A 17774-nucleotide genomic window follows, 5' to 3' on the forward strand; every position below is an offset into this window, starting at 1 on the left:
ATTGGGTGGTAAAATACCGAATTCCAGTGTACATGCACATCTGTGCATGTACACCTATGCCATGTGACACACAGACATGCCCTTAGGGCATGTATGTGTGCCACATGGCACACAAGACTGCAATTGGGGTGCTACAGGGTGTCAAAGTGACACCCCGTTCCCCCTGCCAGGATTCGGTATTTACCGATTCTGTAAATACTGAATCGGTTTTTCCTATTGATTCCTATGGGCTTCAAGGCCCATAGGAATCAATGGGAAATACAGATTCGGTATTTACAGAATCGGTAAATACCGAATCTTACAGGTTCGGTAATTGAAAAATAAAAATTACCTACATCTGCCTACTTCGGTATGATTCGGTATTTAAGAGTAGGTAAATCTGATTTACCTACATCTGCCCCTAATGACAAACAGTAAAGAAATAAATGTTGCATATCAGCCATAAAAACATTTAGCGTAACATTCAAAAGAAATTAAATCTAGCTCCCTCACATATTTTGCACTTTTCCCTAAATGTAAGTACATTTTGCCGCCTTGTCTTGCCTCCCCTTTCTTTGTGTGCATTTTTCTAGTTAGACAGTGATCCCCAGTTCTGCTGGGCAGTACCAACTGGGGCTGGGGGAAAAGAGGAGGTGAACTGAGAGGTAAAGACACTGCACGCTCGGTGGTTGTTCTAGTGGGGTGATGGCGCTTTTAGGCAGTACGCAAATATTATAAGGTGAACTTAGATGTAAGTCCTGTGCAAAAGGGTAGGGAGAATCGCGCCTCTCCCTATATTGCGGTAAACCACAGACCAAGAACTCCAAGGTCCCCTGCAAACAACTCCTCCCCTGCTCTGAGAGCAGATCAGCCTGCCTCCCCCGCAAAGCTGCTCAGCAGCATGAAAAAATACAATGATAAAACCCTCTAATTATTATCAATACATTTGTTTTTTCTTTCACTGCTTTGCAGCAGTTGGGCGACGCTCCTCCGCCTTAGCGGAGGAACCGCCACTGTTAATAAAGCATGCATTTCTGTAGGCAGGAAGGCAGCCCTCACTCTTAATTATGTTTTCTCATTTTTACCACTTCTTTGTTGGTATCTGAAGGCAATGTGGCTTTTAAGTACATGCGATGCCACATAGCAACAATACACATAAATACACTCCACATCATACCACGTAATTCTAATCAGTATAATTTCACTCAACGCCACACAGTTCCACGCAACACAGTTCCACGCAACACATTCATTCCACACAATTCAGCAACACACGGCATAATTCAACTCCACAACACATTTACACAACACACCAACATACATCCAATCCACGCCACACAATACTGCATCATGCCACAAAATTCAACACACCACATAATTAAACTGCACAACATACCACTCCACACAACAAAAAATATCATTCCATATAATTACACTCCATGACACACAATCCCACTCTATATAATTCCAGTACACTCAAAAACAAATAATTACTATCCACATAATTCCACTGCACACCATGCCACATATTTCTACGCCACACGATTCCACAACTTACAATTCCAATCCATACCCCATAATTCCACTACACACTACATACCTCCACTCCATAACACTTAGGTAAAAAACAGTGTCATTTACAACTCAATAGCTCTAACTCTTGGAAATGCGATACCTATTGGCATTGCCTGCACGGCGACACTCTGGAACGCCCTACCGGCCAACATCCAATTGGCTCCAATGGAAGCCAGTTTTAAGAGGCAGCTAAAGACTTGGCTCTTTTCCCAGAATAACTAAACACTCCCTCCCCTTTCTCCGCCCTTTTTTGCCTGGAAAAATGATTACTCAGCGCCGGGACACCTCCTTGCGAGGTAGCTGTTCGCGCTATATAAATATCGGTATTATCGGTATTATTGTCAATTCTTGTTTTTTTTATAGTTCTTTTTGACCGTTTTATATAGTGTAAACTCAGCCCAAGGCTATTTTGAGCTCTAGTCATGAGCACCAATTATAGTCCGCAAGATCAGATTTTTTATTTAAGGGCCTTGGAGATGAAGTTATTTGCCCAGAATCACAGGATGTTGAGAGCAGGCGCTGGGACTCGAAACTGATCCCCATCTCAGCAACTCTGACCTTCAGGCCTCATGTGTTTATGCACAAGCAAGGCATGAAAGTGGGAGGATTCTGTTTATGTGAAGGACACTGGGGCCAAGGTAAAAGTGGCCTACAGCCTGAGCAATAGAACAATAGTGAAGCCCCTTAGTTTACTTATTTCTCAACCCCTCCCCAGCCATCCTTTACCTGAGTAACAGAACATTATCAGCCCCCACAGCGAGGCCCCAAAATAAAGCCACCCTTTCCCGCCCACCATGCCCCTTGAATGAGAAGGGCTGTGGGTAAGGTGTAAACTATGACACCGAACACCGTTTCTGAGCGGCATGGGCCCCAGGGTGTGTGAAGTGAGACTGGCTTAATGGCGTGGCCCCCAGAGAGGCAGATTCTCCCAATCACCTGATCCCCACCCCACATCAGGGGCTATGGTCTGGCAAGGCAGGGGGTCAGGTAATCGTGGCACCCCAGCGAGGCTGCTTTACTATCCCAGTCCAGTGTCCTCTGTGGACTGGGGAAGCAGATGAAAACGGCCCACAGAGGGCACTGACAAGCCGGCTCTACGGCCAAAGCCCGACCGCCCGCAGTGCCAATCCGTCCCTGGTGCAAGCCCCACCGATGCCTTTCACCTCTCTGAATACAACCCTTCACACAGTATACAAATACACTGTCACAACACAGGAGCAATCCATACGCGTGTAAAACTTTATAAAGACTGCCTGTAGTCACCTTCCTTCATTGACAGGAACTGTTGTTTCCACCAGTGCCCAGGCGGCCCCTGCACAGAGGCCTAAAACTGGTTGGGCATCGTTTCAGCAGGGGCACGGTTCTGACACGCTTTCAGGATACCTCAGATGAGGTAAATGTACACACACTTTCTTCTTAGGACTAATTTACATAGTCCAGGCTAACCTGAAAGTTCAGGAACAGGGCCAGGTCGGGAGACCCTTTTGGTGGGGACAATACTGTAGGGACAGTGCAGGGTGTTCAGCGTGTGCGCCGGAAGCCAAATACACACCAGATATTTTGTTTTGTGTTGACCTTTTTTTATTAGCATTTTATACAGTGCAATATACTTAAAAAAACAATTGTCAAGGATAAATATTAATAGATATGTAAATAAATAATTGAATAATTTGATTAATAAAACATACATAACATTAGATCTAGTATACATTTGATAATTGAACAATTTAATTAATTTCTATTAAATATTAAATAACTTATTGTAAAGGTACCCAGAAATAGATCTAAATATGATCAACATTGCTAGCTATTACAATAAAAAAAGGTTCTAAATCTAACATATACAATATTTAAAAAAGATGGTCAAAGTATTAAACATCTAGATAAAACAGTCACATTTTTACGTTGTCCACAAAACAAATTTACACCCCATTAATCTAAATCAATCTTAAAGTCCGCGGGTGTCTCTACAATCTGGCATTGGAGGGCCCTTCTGGACCGATGTTGGACACCCATAAGATTCACCTGGTGCTGCTGTCCGCGCTGCCCAGGATTCCTGGGTTGTTCCAGCTAATTCTACATCTCAAAGTTCACAAGGAAAGATTAAAAGACCGGCCTGGTTTTGTCGTTCTGTTGTGTTTTCTTCTCCCAGTAACACGACCTTGTGGCTTGTGGACATTTTTCCACCAAGGCTGAACACACTCTGGCCTTAACTTTGTTTACAGGAACGAAGACGTGCGTGTCCGGCTGCCTTCGCATTCCCGAGATGCCTCGGGCTGTGTTTACATCACCCGGGAGAGCCGCATGATTGCCGGCAGCCCGTGGGAGGAGAACTGCGAACAAGTTTCCAAAATATGGAAAAACACTTCATCGCTGGCAGTCGGAGGCCGTCTCGGAGCGAGGGGCTCAGCTTGTCAGCAGAGTTAATAACCTTTTACCTTAATTCTAAGCACTTGATTCGCATCTACCTCATTCGGTGGAGAGGAAAGGGGTTAAAGAGTCTGTAGTCTAGTGTTTCGTTACTTTTATTATGAATCGGCGAGCTACTGCTGGGATGTGATTGCCGGTGGCATTTAAATTGAGGTGGAAATGAAGTTCCTATTGGCTAGGCCCGTTTACCACTTTTCTAGGTACCAACAGGCCCGGCTCCAGGAATTTTTATTTGGGTGGGCCGAGGGGGCAATTGGGTGGGCCACTGCGGGCTCGATTTGTCACATATATGTCTGGCCAGGCCTGCTTAAGGCCCCCCCTTAATCTCTTCTTAGTCTTACAAGGCCCAGTAAAACTCACTCTTTTCCAAATCTCTTTTTAATGTTATCACGCTCAAAAAGTGTTTTTTCCATGTCCTGTTCCTTTTATGGGAGGAGGTTTCTTAGGTGGGAGTATCAGGCAGGTGACACTTCTCGGGCTCCCTCTGTGTGAGCCTTCAGGGAGAATCCCTCTTCATTTCTACCTCCGCCTGACCCCGGACTCTGCAACCCACTCCCTTACAAGCTTGATTATCCACTACTCCTCTTCAGTACACCTTATCGCACAGCTGACCTTGGGCCTCAGCCCCATATCAGGCACCATCGGGCTCCACTTTCATTTTTCCTGGTAAAAACATTAGTAAAATCACCTTCAAACTTAAAACCTTGAATATAGCAGTAAATATAATTATCACACACTTTAAAGTATGTCCACAGTAGCCCTTATGACCCGACTGCTAATTAAATAAACTTAAACAGGAACTAAAACAGGAAGGCCATGACAGGGTCGGATGCGAAAGTCTCTTTTGGCGCCACACTAATAACCTATTTCTCCGTAAATACCTTTACTACCACCTTCTAACAGTGCCCCTCATCCCTCCATGGCCCCCCCTATTGACCTCCTCCTCGGATTCCCTCACTGCCACATGCCACAAGTGCCCCTCATCTCCCCAAAGTCCCTCCCCCTCATGACCTTCTCCTCGGATTCGCTCACTGCTACCCTCCACCAGTGCCCCTCATCTCTCCATAGCACCCCCCCACCCTTTGACCTCCTCCTCGGACTCCCTCACTGTCACCCTCCACTAGTACCCCTCATCTCTCTATAGTTTTTACATTTATTTATTTTTCCCCTCCACCCCATGACCTCTTCCTCTGATTCCCTCACTGCCACCCTCCACCAGTGCCCCTCATATCTCCGTAGCTCTATCCCCACCGGTGACCTCCTCCTCTAATTCCCTCACTGCCACCCTCCACAGCGCCCCTCATCTCTCCGTAGCCCGCCCACCCTTTGACCTCCTCCTCAGACTCCCTCACTACCACCCTCCACCAGTGCCCCTCATCTCTCGCTAGCTCCCCCTCCATCCCATGACCTCTTCCACCCCACCAGCGTTATCAGGGCATTCTGTATTGTCTTATTGTTGTCCTGCACCTGCCATGATAATGATAAAAACTGTTTAAATGAAACACACACGAAGTATGTGTCCTGCTGGGTCTGTGCTGATTAAAAACAAATAGTAACACATTCTCTTACCTACTACTCCATTAGTCAAACTTTGTGTCACCGCCTGATGTGATTTGCAGCTACAGGGGTCAGGAAAGGTGAATAGGAATAAACAAACTTCTTTTCCCCTGAGCTGCATAGAAAAAGAAATATCCATGCAGCAGAACAGTAGGCAAAGGTGACCGTTGTCAAAGAAAGGATGTGTTGCCTTTTGCCATGTGGAGATGAAGGGGTGAAAAAAATAAACAAAGCCTTCTTAATATGTAAATGGTCTCTTAACCCCTTCGGCGCTGATGACGGAACCGCTCCGTCATCAGCGTCAGTTGAGCTGTGCTGATGACGGAGCGGTTCCGTCATGGCCCGCCCAGCTCGATAGAACGCTCATGCGCGAGGCGAATTCCGCGCCTGCGCTGAGGGTTCTATTGAGCGGGGCGGGCCGTGACGGAACCGCTCCGTCACGAGCACAGCTCAACCGACGCTGGTGACGGAGCGGTTCCATCACCAGCATGCGCCCGCTGCGCGGCCGCCCCAAACCCTTAGCACTGCGGCGGAATAGCCGCCGCAGTGAAGGTGTTCAAGACCAGTGAAGTACTCGGGTGCGGCTGCGATAATCTCAAAAACTGTGTAAGTGAGCGCCCAATGAAGCTGTCTCAGCCCAGGCGCACACACACAGAGACAGCCCTTTGAGATTATTGCAGCCGCACCCGAGTACTTTACAGGTCTTTAAAAGACCATTTACATGTTAAGAAGACTTTGTTTATTTTTTCACCCCTTCATCTCCACATGCCGCCTGCCTTCAAGCCCTCACTGCGAGGGCCAAGGCATCTGTTTGGGTGGGCCAGGCTCATGTTTGGGTGGGCCTGGCCCACCCGGCCCACCCGCTAGAACCGGGCCTGGGTACCAATGGTTGCCCTCTCTGAAGATCGAGGACACAGAGGGAGCATTGCTCAATTAATAATAAATACAATTTTTTAAAAATCCATAGGTGCAGGGACCTGCAGTTTTTCGTGCTGCAGAATACCAAGGCAGCCTAGTTTAGATTCCTCCTCCTGCCACTTTCTTCCTCTACCCAAACTTCCAATCTCACCCTTGGAGGGTATTTTTCATTGTGCTTGGTACCCCCGTCACTCTTTTCCTATCTTCGTCCTCTGCTTTGGTCAAAGTTTGATGAAAAATGAGTCCTGTCCACAACTATAAGTGGCAGTGACCACCTAGGTCCCCCATCAAGAGCTGGGTAGTGGGCATGTGAGTGAAGTTTAGGTAGGGGCGCTTGCTGTAGTGATGGGCAAACCATGTATGCATGTATGTGGCCTGTGCATCACATGAACCTAGATGAAGGGAATGGAGAGGACCACAGAGTCCAAAGCACAGATGGAGAAATGGAGCAAGAAAGCACCCCTTCTTCAGAATCCCATCACAGGGATTTGAGTCCCTAACCAATAATGGGAGAGGATGTCAGCCAGGATGATGGGATAGGATGTGATTCTATACAATGCGTTCCCTGACCATATGAAAAATGTCGCCCTTTGCAGTCTGACATCTGAGGCACGCCGGCGAATGTCAGATTGGCATATCTGAACCCCCAGATATTTAAAGGTGACCGGTTCCCACCTGAGGATGTCCCCCCACACTGGGAGGGCGGTCCATCAATTTTGTGGACTTTAGAGGGAACAGGCAACACTTCTCCCAATTGATCTATAGGCCCCATACGTCTCCAAATGAGTTTAAGATTTGCTCGAGCTGGGGCAGGGCATGTTCTGGGTTTCTTCGAAACAATGACGGCTCGTCTGCACACCTGGCCGCCATGTGTTACTTGTTTCCAATTTCGATCTCCCAGGTTGGGCCCTCAGTTCACATTACATAGCATTCAAGTTAGAAGCCGGTCTGGACTGATGTGCACCATAAAGCCCATGCCCGGCGTCTTTCCCTTTGCTAGACGGTCAATGGCCACCTTGACCTCTTGCACCTCCAGGTCAGCATTCACAGATTACTGTTGTGCTAGTAGAAGGCACGGGGCTGTGCTTGGAATAGAAAACAGGCAATTCCAGTAGGTTGGGGGCTTTAGGGGACTCATACAGGAGTTTATAGCAATCCACAAACACCCTATTGATTTCTATCTGCTGTGTGACTGGCTGTCTGGTAATAGTCTGTATAGCCCTGATGGATTTCTGTTGTGAGTCCGATCACACCAACCAGGCCAGAAGGCAGATTGCTGTGTCTTCCTCTCCCTGTTGACGGGCGAGGTATTTCTGTTGTGCATGAGTTAGAGCTGTTCTATCTACAAGTGGAACGTTTTAGTCATAGCTAAAAGTCATTCTATCTGTTTGGGTCGAAGACACATCTGCACACGAAGAGTACAAGGGTGCAGATTTGTCTCCATGTTTAGGACTTCGTATCAATATTGGCTTAACGCCATAGGAGGTTTTGATGCACAGTCCTCTAATTATCACTTTGACAGCATCCCACTGTACATTCAAGTGAGAGGCTGTGCCCTCATTGTCCCGAAAGTCCTCTTCTGACGCTTCCCAAGTGGCAGTCTGTAACGTGAATTTGGGGGTATGGGGGGGGGGGTCTAGCTATGCATCCAGTTGCAGTTGCAAACTGTCTGCATTGTCAACGTTCATAAAAGAGGGTCTGGGTCAGTATGGCATAGGTATTCCGAGTTGTGTATGTGTGGGATTAGTTCTACGGATCTCCTCCTTAGTTGTGGGTGTTATTTAGCCCTGGGGCTCGGGGTAAGGGGGGGTGGGTCCATGTGGCCCCCAACCCCCTAAATCTTACTTTAGTCCCAGGGAGGTGGTGGTCCCTGGGGCTTATAGAGCCCATGGAGGGTGCCCCCCAAACAGATGCCCCAATGCACTGGCCCACCCGGGGACTCTATTCAAAACAAGTGCGAAAGCCCACACTTGTTTTTTTGCTGCTGAATTCGCAGATTTGTCACATTTTTGCTGCAAATGTTTTTTTTAAGTGATTTATGGCCCTGTTGGGGTCACAGGTAGACCCCACCACCTCCAGACCTAGGGAGTCAGAGTATTCCTCTCCTACCCCCTTTTCTTTTATTCCAACATTTCTTTGTGGGACTAGACTGAAGCAGAATCCCAAGATGGCTGTCAACATTTCCTGGTTGAAGTTTTTACAGCCAATCAGATCTCACTATGAGATCTGTGCTTAGGCTCTGCCCAGATGTCCTTATTTGCTCTCCCCTAAATGTCTCAACAACTGCTGAACGTATTTACACCGGATAACTGAAAGCGTGACCTGCACACCAAAATCTACCTTCCTGCCAAATTTGGTGTAATTCCGTCCAGCGGTTCGGGCTGTAGTAGAGTTCAAAGTTCTCATGGGAATTAACATGGGAAATCGTATCTTTTTCGACCCCCCCCCCTTCTTTCTCTGCTCCTGCTTGATGGCTCACTCCGAAACTTTCCATGCACAACCAGACTTGCTATGAAAATTTTGCGAAAATTCGGCAAACAGTGCCAATGATATAGGCAAGTCAAAAAACACTTTTTCTGTAGAAACTTGGTCCGAACTATAACTGGCTACTGGCAACCACTAGTATGTAATATATGTATGTATGTATGTCTATATCGGCTGATTGTATATCGGTTTCATTACAAAATAAAGCCCAGGTCTCAAACCAGTTGATGTGCAAAAACTTTAGCCTCCTATCGTTAGTATATCAGACCCTTGAAAGAAAATATACCAAACATACCAACACAAAATTTCTTCTCTGTATACTGGTTACTCAATTACCCATGAGATCTAAATGCACGCCTTCTTTTTTAAAGTACCAGGCGAATGAGAGCAGACCTGCAAGAACTATGTACAGAGTCACAGCAGATCCAAACAAACTGGGCAGTGTCTTTGATTTTTAAAATTAGAAGACAGCTCAACAAACTTACCAAATGCATCCTGAAACTCCTTGTGATCTTCAGCACTGAAAGCAGATCTGGCTCTTGTAGAACTTAGGCCAGACGAAGGAAGTCTCAAGTTGGAAAGCACCTCTTCACACAACAGATGGATGAACCGGTGATAACCTGATCTTTCCACTTGGAGGATTGTTTACAAAGCCGAGGTGTTCAAAGCACCACATCAAACCAGGAGTATCCATGAGGGCTTACTTTATTGTCTCTATGTGCCCATTTTCAAAAGCCATTGTAAATAGCATTTATGAGCAGTCACGGCTAGACGTCCGGTGTTTTTTGTTTGGTTGTTTAAGCAACAGATCTTGATTATGAAATTTTTGATCTACAAAACACCCTGAAGCCCCCCAATTAACTCTAGCCTATGTTTAAATGTCCAAGAGTTGGAGTAAATTGAACCGATTGCTTAAAATATTATTTTGCCAATTCTTCTAAGATTGGCACCTGTGAATTTGTAGAGGACTTGACCGATGTTTGTCCTTCATGGCTGAGGTCTAGCGTTTCCTACTAACTGGGGGGCAATCTCCTACACAGTGCTCTCTTTCCACTATAAGAAGACAATCCAGACCTTGTTCTCCTATCTTTTTCTGTCTTTTATACATTACTATGTACTATGCGAGCTATACTTTTGCCCACAAGAATTCTTCCTTTAATTCTTCTGAGAATATCCAATTTCTTTGAGTTATCACACATGTAAAACTTAAGGATCCATCAATGTGGAAACATTCTTAAATTCTTAAGATATCATGCACCAAAATGAAATTTAAATTAAGCCATTGCCTTTCATTAGTTAACTCTCAGAGAGCAGGCTAGTGCAGAGATGAATGCTGTTCTGCTCAAGGCATGGTAAGTACATGTTGAGCAGCATGGTTCTGCAAGATTTGTCAGCGTGCCCTCCTTTCCAGAAGATCATCTCGGTGAACTTCCATCTTAAAGAGTAGGTTTGCCCCAACCAGTTGAAGAAGTGTATACACAAATGGAACATGTAAAATTGGTGTATGAATGAGGATATTGTAGGATTGAGAACAAATAGGCCTTGCACAGACTATGAATCCAGGGAGTCCAAGCATGGTTGGTTTTCGCTGCTTTGCTGCCTAACTTGTCCACCATGATCCAGATGCTGTCACAATCGAAATAACAGGGCCTCTAGATCTTATGAAAAGCCCTTAGTCCACAGAAACTTCTACCCAGTTTCCTAAGGGCCTACCCTGGTTATACCAGCCTCTGTGGTCACACTGGTGGCATAGCAGTCGGTGGTTATTGAGCAGATGTCAGAGGCCCTTTGGCATGCCAGCCTTTACCTTGTCCACCTGCACTCCCTCCTTCCTCCTCAAGGTGACCTGGTGGTTATTTACCTAGCCCAGAATAGATAAGAGGCAGTACATTTCCTAGGCAAAGTTTTTTTCCTGTAATTTTGAAAGATACAGTGGACTGGATGAGGATGAACAAAGGCCCTATTAAAGATGCAGGTCAACAACTCTTCAGGACAGGAGCACTTATAAATTAGCCCTCATCTGTCATAGACATCTGAGAGAAGCATGCAGGCACTTTTTGGCAGGTAGGATTGAAAGATCTGGTAATTCTGCAAAATAAATCTTTCAGACGCTGAATGAATTCAGAAAGGCAGAAGCCTGCAGGGCTCCAAGTTCTGCTCCACAAGAGTTATGTGACTCTCTGTTTAATTATTTTAGTGAGAAGATTAACAAAATATATAGTGATTTTGACCAGCAAAATGGCTCTGCATGAATTGAGTCGGGGCATAGTTCTCCAAGTGTTTCATGTCAATGGTTATGGTTTCATTGACTGTATCTCCTATCTGCAGGAGTTTAGAAAATATATTTTTGAGGCTGTTGAATATGAGCTCTGAAAGAGAGGACCATTGCGGCTTTTTGGTTTTCCATAGTCGGTGTACAGCTCCAGGGTAGTCTTAGAACAATTTTAGATTTTCACAAGTTCATTCTCTCTCTCTTCATGAACCATTCAGGTTGTTGACCTGGGCCACTTCCGTTGGCTCCGCGGATGAGGATTACCTGGGTGTCATTGACTTAAGGGCTTTTAGTTTTACATCTAGTTCTGGCTCCCAGCAATTTATGGCTGACTTACTATTAGCAGTGCAAGGTGCACCTCTCTGGGTTGAGCTTGGTTCCAGGGGATCTCAGTACACTTATAGATCTGATGGCTGCCATCTTTTGGCAGTATGGCTGAACATTTCCCCTTCTTGCACAACACACTAAAGAGAGCCCCGTACCTGGTGTTCCTGGACTTTGGTCCCAGATTTCTAATTCTTTTATTCTAGTTGGGCCTCTCTGACTAATTAAGATTGTCCGACAATTGTTAGCTTACGGCGTGGGCTTGCAGACTGTTCTGTAATAAGCGACGGGGTGGGCGTAACTTCAGTTATTTGCTGTAGTGTAATTATGCAAAATTACGCAAGATAAACAGAATTAAGCAAGGAGGGTAACCCATCATTTAGAGCTATTTTCTTAGTGCAAAATCTTCTCACGCTTCTATTATTATAAGTGTTATAAAAGTGACCACATCAGGCAAGATTGCACTAGTGCCCACTATATTCAGGATTACCAGAGTTGATCACCTTAATGCATCAGTCACTTTTGTCAGCAGTAATATTTTTAGAAAGTAATAATATTAGTAATATGACCCCTTGTGCTGCATGGATTATCACTCAAATATTAGTGGTAAATATTTTTAGGAATTTAAGCCATTTTGTGCAAAGACCAGCTTGTGATTTCTGAAAATATACACCATTTTGTCTTAAATACACACTTTTCAATATTGGTATACATATATTAATTCAGTCTATTAACAGCTTTGAATTTAGTAAGCTGGACTGCACACTTGCAGGTACCTGGAGAACTATTCATTGGTAAAGCACAGCTTAGGGTATATGGCTTTCAGTGGGATCTCAGGTAGACCTTCTGAGTGGCTGGCTTAGATTCCCTGGAGCTGGGGTTAAACAGCTCTGTCCTATGTCTCTTGCTCAAGTGGTGAGGGATTGCTATAGTAGACCACTTCATGTCTAGGCACAATTGCAGGTGTGTTTTCTCCACTCCTCAGTGGGCAGGGATCCTCTGTCTTTGGGTATGCATTACTTCTGAACCACTTGGGTTTACCAATGATGCCTTTCCGAACCTCTGCCGGGTTCCTTCAGTGGTTGTCCATTAGACATGCATATCTTCATCATATTCAAGGTGACTCTCTGGTTGAGCTAGTATTAATTCTTTAACTCTGTTCATCTAGTAGGAGAGGCTGAAAATGAGCCTGGGATTCTGCAGCTCCAGCCTAGGAGCTGGGTGGAACCTACCTGGAAGTAAGGTTTGCTTACTGTGGTTAATTTTATGCTGATACCCTGTAGGTCTCCCCTTAGGCCTAAGACACTGGAAGCTTGCAGAATTTTAACTGCTACAGTGAAAGTTGGGGTCCAGTGCATTGCGCTGCAATTTAGGACCATCCATTAGTAGCAAAGTAATTATGTGCCCTACAAGAAGTGGTGGAATGGGCCAAAGGTTGGGAGCCATATTTCGGCAGCACCGGGCCCTGCACACCAATGGGCTGTGTGGCATGGCGCCTGCTGAAGGAATGATAGCTACACCCTTCTGTGTTGGGGATTAGGATGGGGGCGAAAGGACGATATGGAATAGAAGCACAGGCAATCCAAAGATGCATGGTTTATACATTGTACACAAACTGGCAACTTCAAGAGAATCAAAGGGGGAAAATGTAATAGTATTGTTGCCAGCGCTTTACAACTGAATCAAGAATGCTCCAAATAACTATCCTAGGACTATGTCCTACTGTCTACGATGTCCACTGTGTGTCCAGGAGACCGGCTTCTAATTCCAGTTTATCTACATAATAGTGTCTAATCTATAGCAAATAGCTTTTATTCCTCGCAACCAGTACATTCTAAATTCTAAACATATTGGAGATTTTAGCAACAGTTGCAAAACTGCCTCAAGAATGTAATGAAATGTGACATTTCCAAGAATATTGGATGTAATTGTATGATTGTTCTATTAAGTGTTGCCACCTATATTAAAACTAGTATTTTTGCTTTGTTAAACTCTCAGTTCTGGCTGGTGATGAACTATTTGTCCGAGATGACCGAGGACCAGACGCTAGTGATGTATAGCGGCCATCCGTTGGGCCTCTTCCCTAGCCACCCCAATGCTCCTCGTTTGGTCATCACCAACGGGATGGTACGTAAAGTCTCTGTTTACTATTGGATCTCGGATAGGAACCTTAATGTGTTTTAGGTCTATGAACAGGTGTATCTGGGCTCTTCCTGGCCATTTTAGTGTTACATTTTTGTGGGGGAGGGGGTTTGTATTTTTAAAAAACTTTATTTAAACATGCTTGACACATGACTAGATCTAATAGGAATATATATGCAATTAAAGAAAAAAGGAAGAAACATTACCCGTACTGTGTCACAGGGTTTGTTTTTAAAAACGAATGCTTTACATTTGTGTAGCTTGTGATACCTACAAGTTTTCCCATGCAAGTGTTGATCACTCACCTCCTACTTGCTCTGCTTTCACTGATCCCACCTCTCAAGGCCCAGCAGCTATGAGACCCATGTGTTTTCTAAGCATGTTGCTCCCTCCGAGGGTTCATCTTCCAGTCCCTACCAAACCTTTGTTCACACACCCGCCTCCTCGTTCGATACCAGGAGGACCCTGGTGGTCTGCGCACACATCTGGAGGGGGAACGCATTCACTTCAATACAGCTATGATCATCAGTTCTGTGCCATCTCTTCACCATCTCCAAGGAATGATGATGGGCTTGGATCCTGCCCAGGAGAGCAGAGCATCCACAAACAGCCTTGCAGCCATAGACTCAACTGCCCTCGAGGACTCTATGTCCAGGAGTCAGTAGCTCATCTAATGTAGGATATTTCTTTGCATTTTGGGACATGTACCTAGTAGCTATGATTTTATAATGGAATAAACAGGAATAAAAGACCCACAGTGCAAAGAATATCCCAGACAGGATGAGCTATTCAAGCATGGACCTGGGAAACGTGGGAGTGATGATTCTCTGGTTCTGTGCATCAAGGCGAGGAAGATGAGCTGAACACCTGCAGGGCAGGAGGCCTCCCTCAGTCTGCCCGAAGAGATGCTTAGATAGTGCTTGATGTGAACTGAATCCCCTTGGTACTTCAGTGGGAAGATGTCCTCTGCACCCCATTCAGCTGGATAACCAGGAGTTCAGCTGCTGCCACTTACAGTGCGTTCCAGCACGCACGCTGCCCTGCGATGATGCCTGCGTCCGTGGTAAATCTAATAAGAAGATCCAGATTTAAGAAAAAGACCCTGATGGCTTCACCTGGTAGGACCCTGATCAAGCACCAAACCCATTTCATTCACATGGTGGGTCGCGTTGGTATAGCTGGAGCCCTCAGTCCCTAGCTCCTAGATACCACTGGGCTGCTTTTCCATCCTCTGCAGCTACTGCTGGGCCTTGTACTGTAACAACTCTTGGTCAACTCCCAGGGCACCATCTCCATCACTAAAGAACCCAACTCTGTAACAGGAGGACCATCTGTGAAGGAGGCTACATATGGATTGTGTGAGTATATGTTGCCTGTGTACTTACTTTGGACATTGCTGTGGTTTACCTATGTGTATTGTTTTTTAAAACATATTTTGTGAATTTTTATGTCCATTTTGAGTTTTACAATATAGTTCCAATATACATCATGTAGCATTTACATTGCTAGTCAAAATTGTACATGCTCATACATATAGTAGAAAGTCAGAATATAAAGCATAACCTGACTATTGTCAGTCCCAAACCCCTTTCCCCCTTCTCCCGTAGCAGAACCATGCCATAAGGTAAAAGTTAACATCCTGTTCGGAAGTTTAGTTGTAATGCTATCCCATCCGTGCTGCCTCCCATTCTATTGATCGAATTATTAGTTATTTTCTGTCGTATCTGGTGTGACTTGGGGTCCCTCCCCAACAAAGCGCTGTTGTACCGGATACCTCCGAGGAGGCAATCCCATTGGGGTGGGTTCCCCTGAGTCGGGCCCAGGGTCTTTAGTGCTATCAACCCATGCTTCCCAGGCTCACTCAATTGATCCAATTCCCCGGCGAGCATTCCTAAGGAGAACCCTCCCATCACATCTACCCACTTTTCCAATTCTTTTTCCCATATTGAGGCTTGGAGTCCCTCAGGGGCCTTCCAATTCCTCGTTATTTTCCTTTTAGCCAGTATCCGGCCCAGGCCTTCTATGTGTACTGTTGTTGACCTGCACTCAATGCATTATTTATGGTCTTGAAAGGACTGATCACCGCCATCTTCATCCAGGTGCCCAGCCATGCCACTATAACATCTAATATATGCACAGAGGGCCTGGGCAATGAGGTGCGCTACACTCACCCCACACAAGTACCCATGCCAGAGATGGGACACATGCGCAAACTCCTGGAGTCACTTGTTAACCCTTCTGCTTTCCCTGCCACTGGTCGGCCACCGGCTTCCATGAAGGCTCTGAGGAATGGAAATTCTCATTTCTTTAAAAAAAACATTTTTTTAATGTATTTATTTCTGAGGCGTGCACTATAAGTTGACTCTTTCCATCATCGACTTGGTAACTTTTGACTTTTTAAAGAGCCTCCTATCTTTACACGATGGGATCAGATTATTGTAAAGTAGAACCTGATCCAATTGAGTGCCTTTATCTTCAAACCCACACAACACTTGAAAAGTTTCAATAATGTTTGTTCATTGATAGTAACATAAGTTGTGGAGAGATCTAGCAGCACGAGTAAGCAAGATTCATTATTGGCCAACTGATGAACGGTGTCTTCCTACACTTTCAGGCTGGTGACTTCAGCATTGAATCCTGCTCTGAAGCCCCATTCAGTGACCATGATGTTCAATCTTGTAGCTGTTACTACAGGTCCATATGAATCAAACTGGTGAACTGGAGCCTTAACAGAAACTAATGTACTCTGAACCGGAAATTGACTTCCCCCCCCTCAGATTGTACCAAAATTACCAATTTAGTAAGTGTATGCAAGACCTCTTGTGTTTCTTCCACGGACAGCAAGCAAACCAGGGGAATCCAGGTTTCCTAGACATATGCTTAACTCGCCTTTTTTTTACATGGCCTGACCAGTGAAGAAAACGTGTGGAGGTAATTTACATCCATTATTGAGCAATCAGACTCCCAAACATTACAGATGAATTATTAAAGTCTGTGTGACATTATCTTAAAATGTGCAATTCCCAAAAAAGTTCAAGAGTTATTTAAGAAAATGACTGACGGCCAGATTCATCAAGCTTGATTGCGCTCGCAAAGGCCAGATTCTGAGAATCTGGCCCTTTGCGAGTGCAATTTTTGCATTTGAGATTCATCATCCCAAATGCAAAATTCGCTAATAAAGAATTCGCACATTTGCGAGGAATTGCATTTAAGGAATCTCTATTTGAGATTCCTTAAATGCAATTCATGAACCATTTTAAAATTGTGAAATCGCAATTTTGGGCCGCTATTTACCGCGAGTTCAAACCTCGTGGTAAATAGCGAAAACTTAGAAAAATGCATTTAAATGCATTTTTCTAAGTTGCATGTTGCGCACACACATGTCCAAAGGACATGTGTGTGTGTAACACCAATGTAGATTACATTTCAGGGGTGCTACAGGGTGTCCTTTGGACACCTCTGGCACCCTTGAAATCGCATCCTTATTTGCGATTAGCAATTTGCTACTCGCAAATAAGGAATGTGTAGGAATCGAAATTTATTTCGCGATTCCTACATGAATCCCGTTTTGCAAGTCCTTAATAGCGATTCCTTAATAATCGCTATTAAGGACTCGCAAAACGGGACTATGATGACTCTAGCTGTTAGTTCCTTAAGGAGCAATCGGATAAGTCATTTTGAGGAGTCAATGGGAGTAGTAAAACCTAGGAAATGTTCTCCTTATATCACCTGTTGTGCAGGTGTGATTGGATCCAGTCCAGCCAGTGGTCTAGAATAGTATGCTATGTTCTCCTGTTTATATGTCAGGTCTGTGCACTGCAGAATGAAAATTTTGATTTCATGATCTGGGAATTCCATATTTTTTAAGCTTGTGCCCCATTTAGTTTGTTTACACTTTGTGTTTTTGATTGAGATTAATGTTGGTCCTCCTGGCACTGGCCTGCCCATTTCCATGGTTCTACTTGCAGTATTTTTGACTTACTCTTCATTAGTTTTCTCATATTCGTATCTTCATCAAAAAGAGAAGGGTCTCAGCTGGGGGCATAGACTGCTTGGACACCATCAGAGAAGTTTGACTCATTAATACTTGAGT

At 44.9% G+C, this 17774-nt stretch overlaps 1 protein-coding gene across 1 annotated transcript in view; it reads left to right on the forward strand.

Moving 5' to 3' along the window:
- Positions 1–17774, forward strand: part of UROC1 (urocanate hydratase 1) — a 196713-nt gene that overhangs the window by 78635 nt on the left and 100304 nt on the right. The window contains exon 5 of the mRNA XM_078661719.1: positions 13538–13666. Within this exon, the coding sequence (XP_078517845.1) occupies positions 13538–13666 (129 nt within the window). The remainder of the gene's footprint in view (positions 1–13537; positions 13667–17774) is intronic.

The sequence above is a fragment of the Lissotriton helveticus genome, chromosome 9 (genome assembly GCF_964261635.1).
Source record: "Lissotriton helveticus chromosome 9, aLisHel1.1, whole genome shotgun sequence".
Lineage (NCBI taxonomy): Eukaryota > Metazoa > Chordata > Amphibia > Caudata > Salamandridae > Lissotriton > Lissotriton helveticus.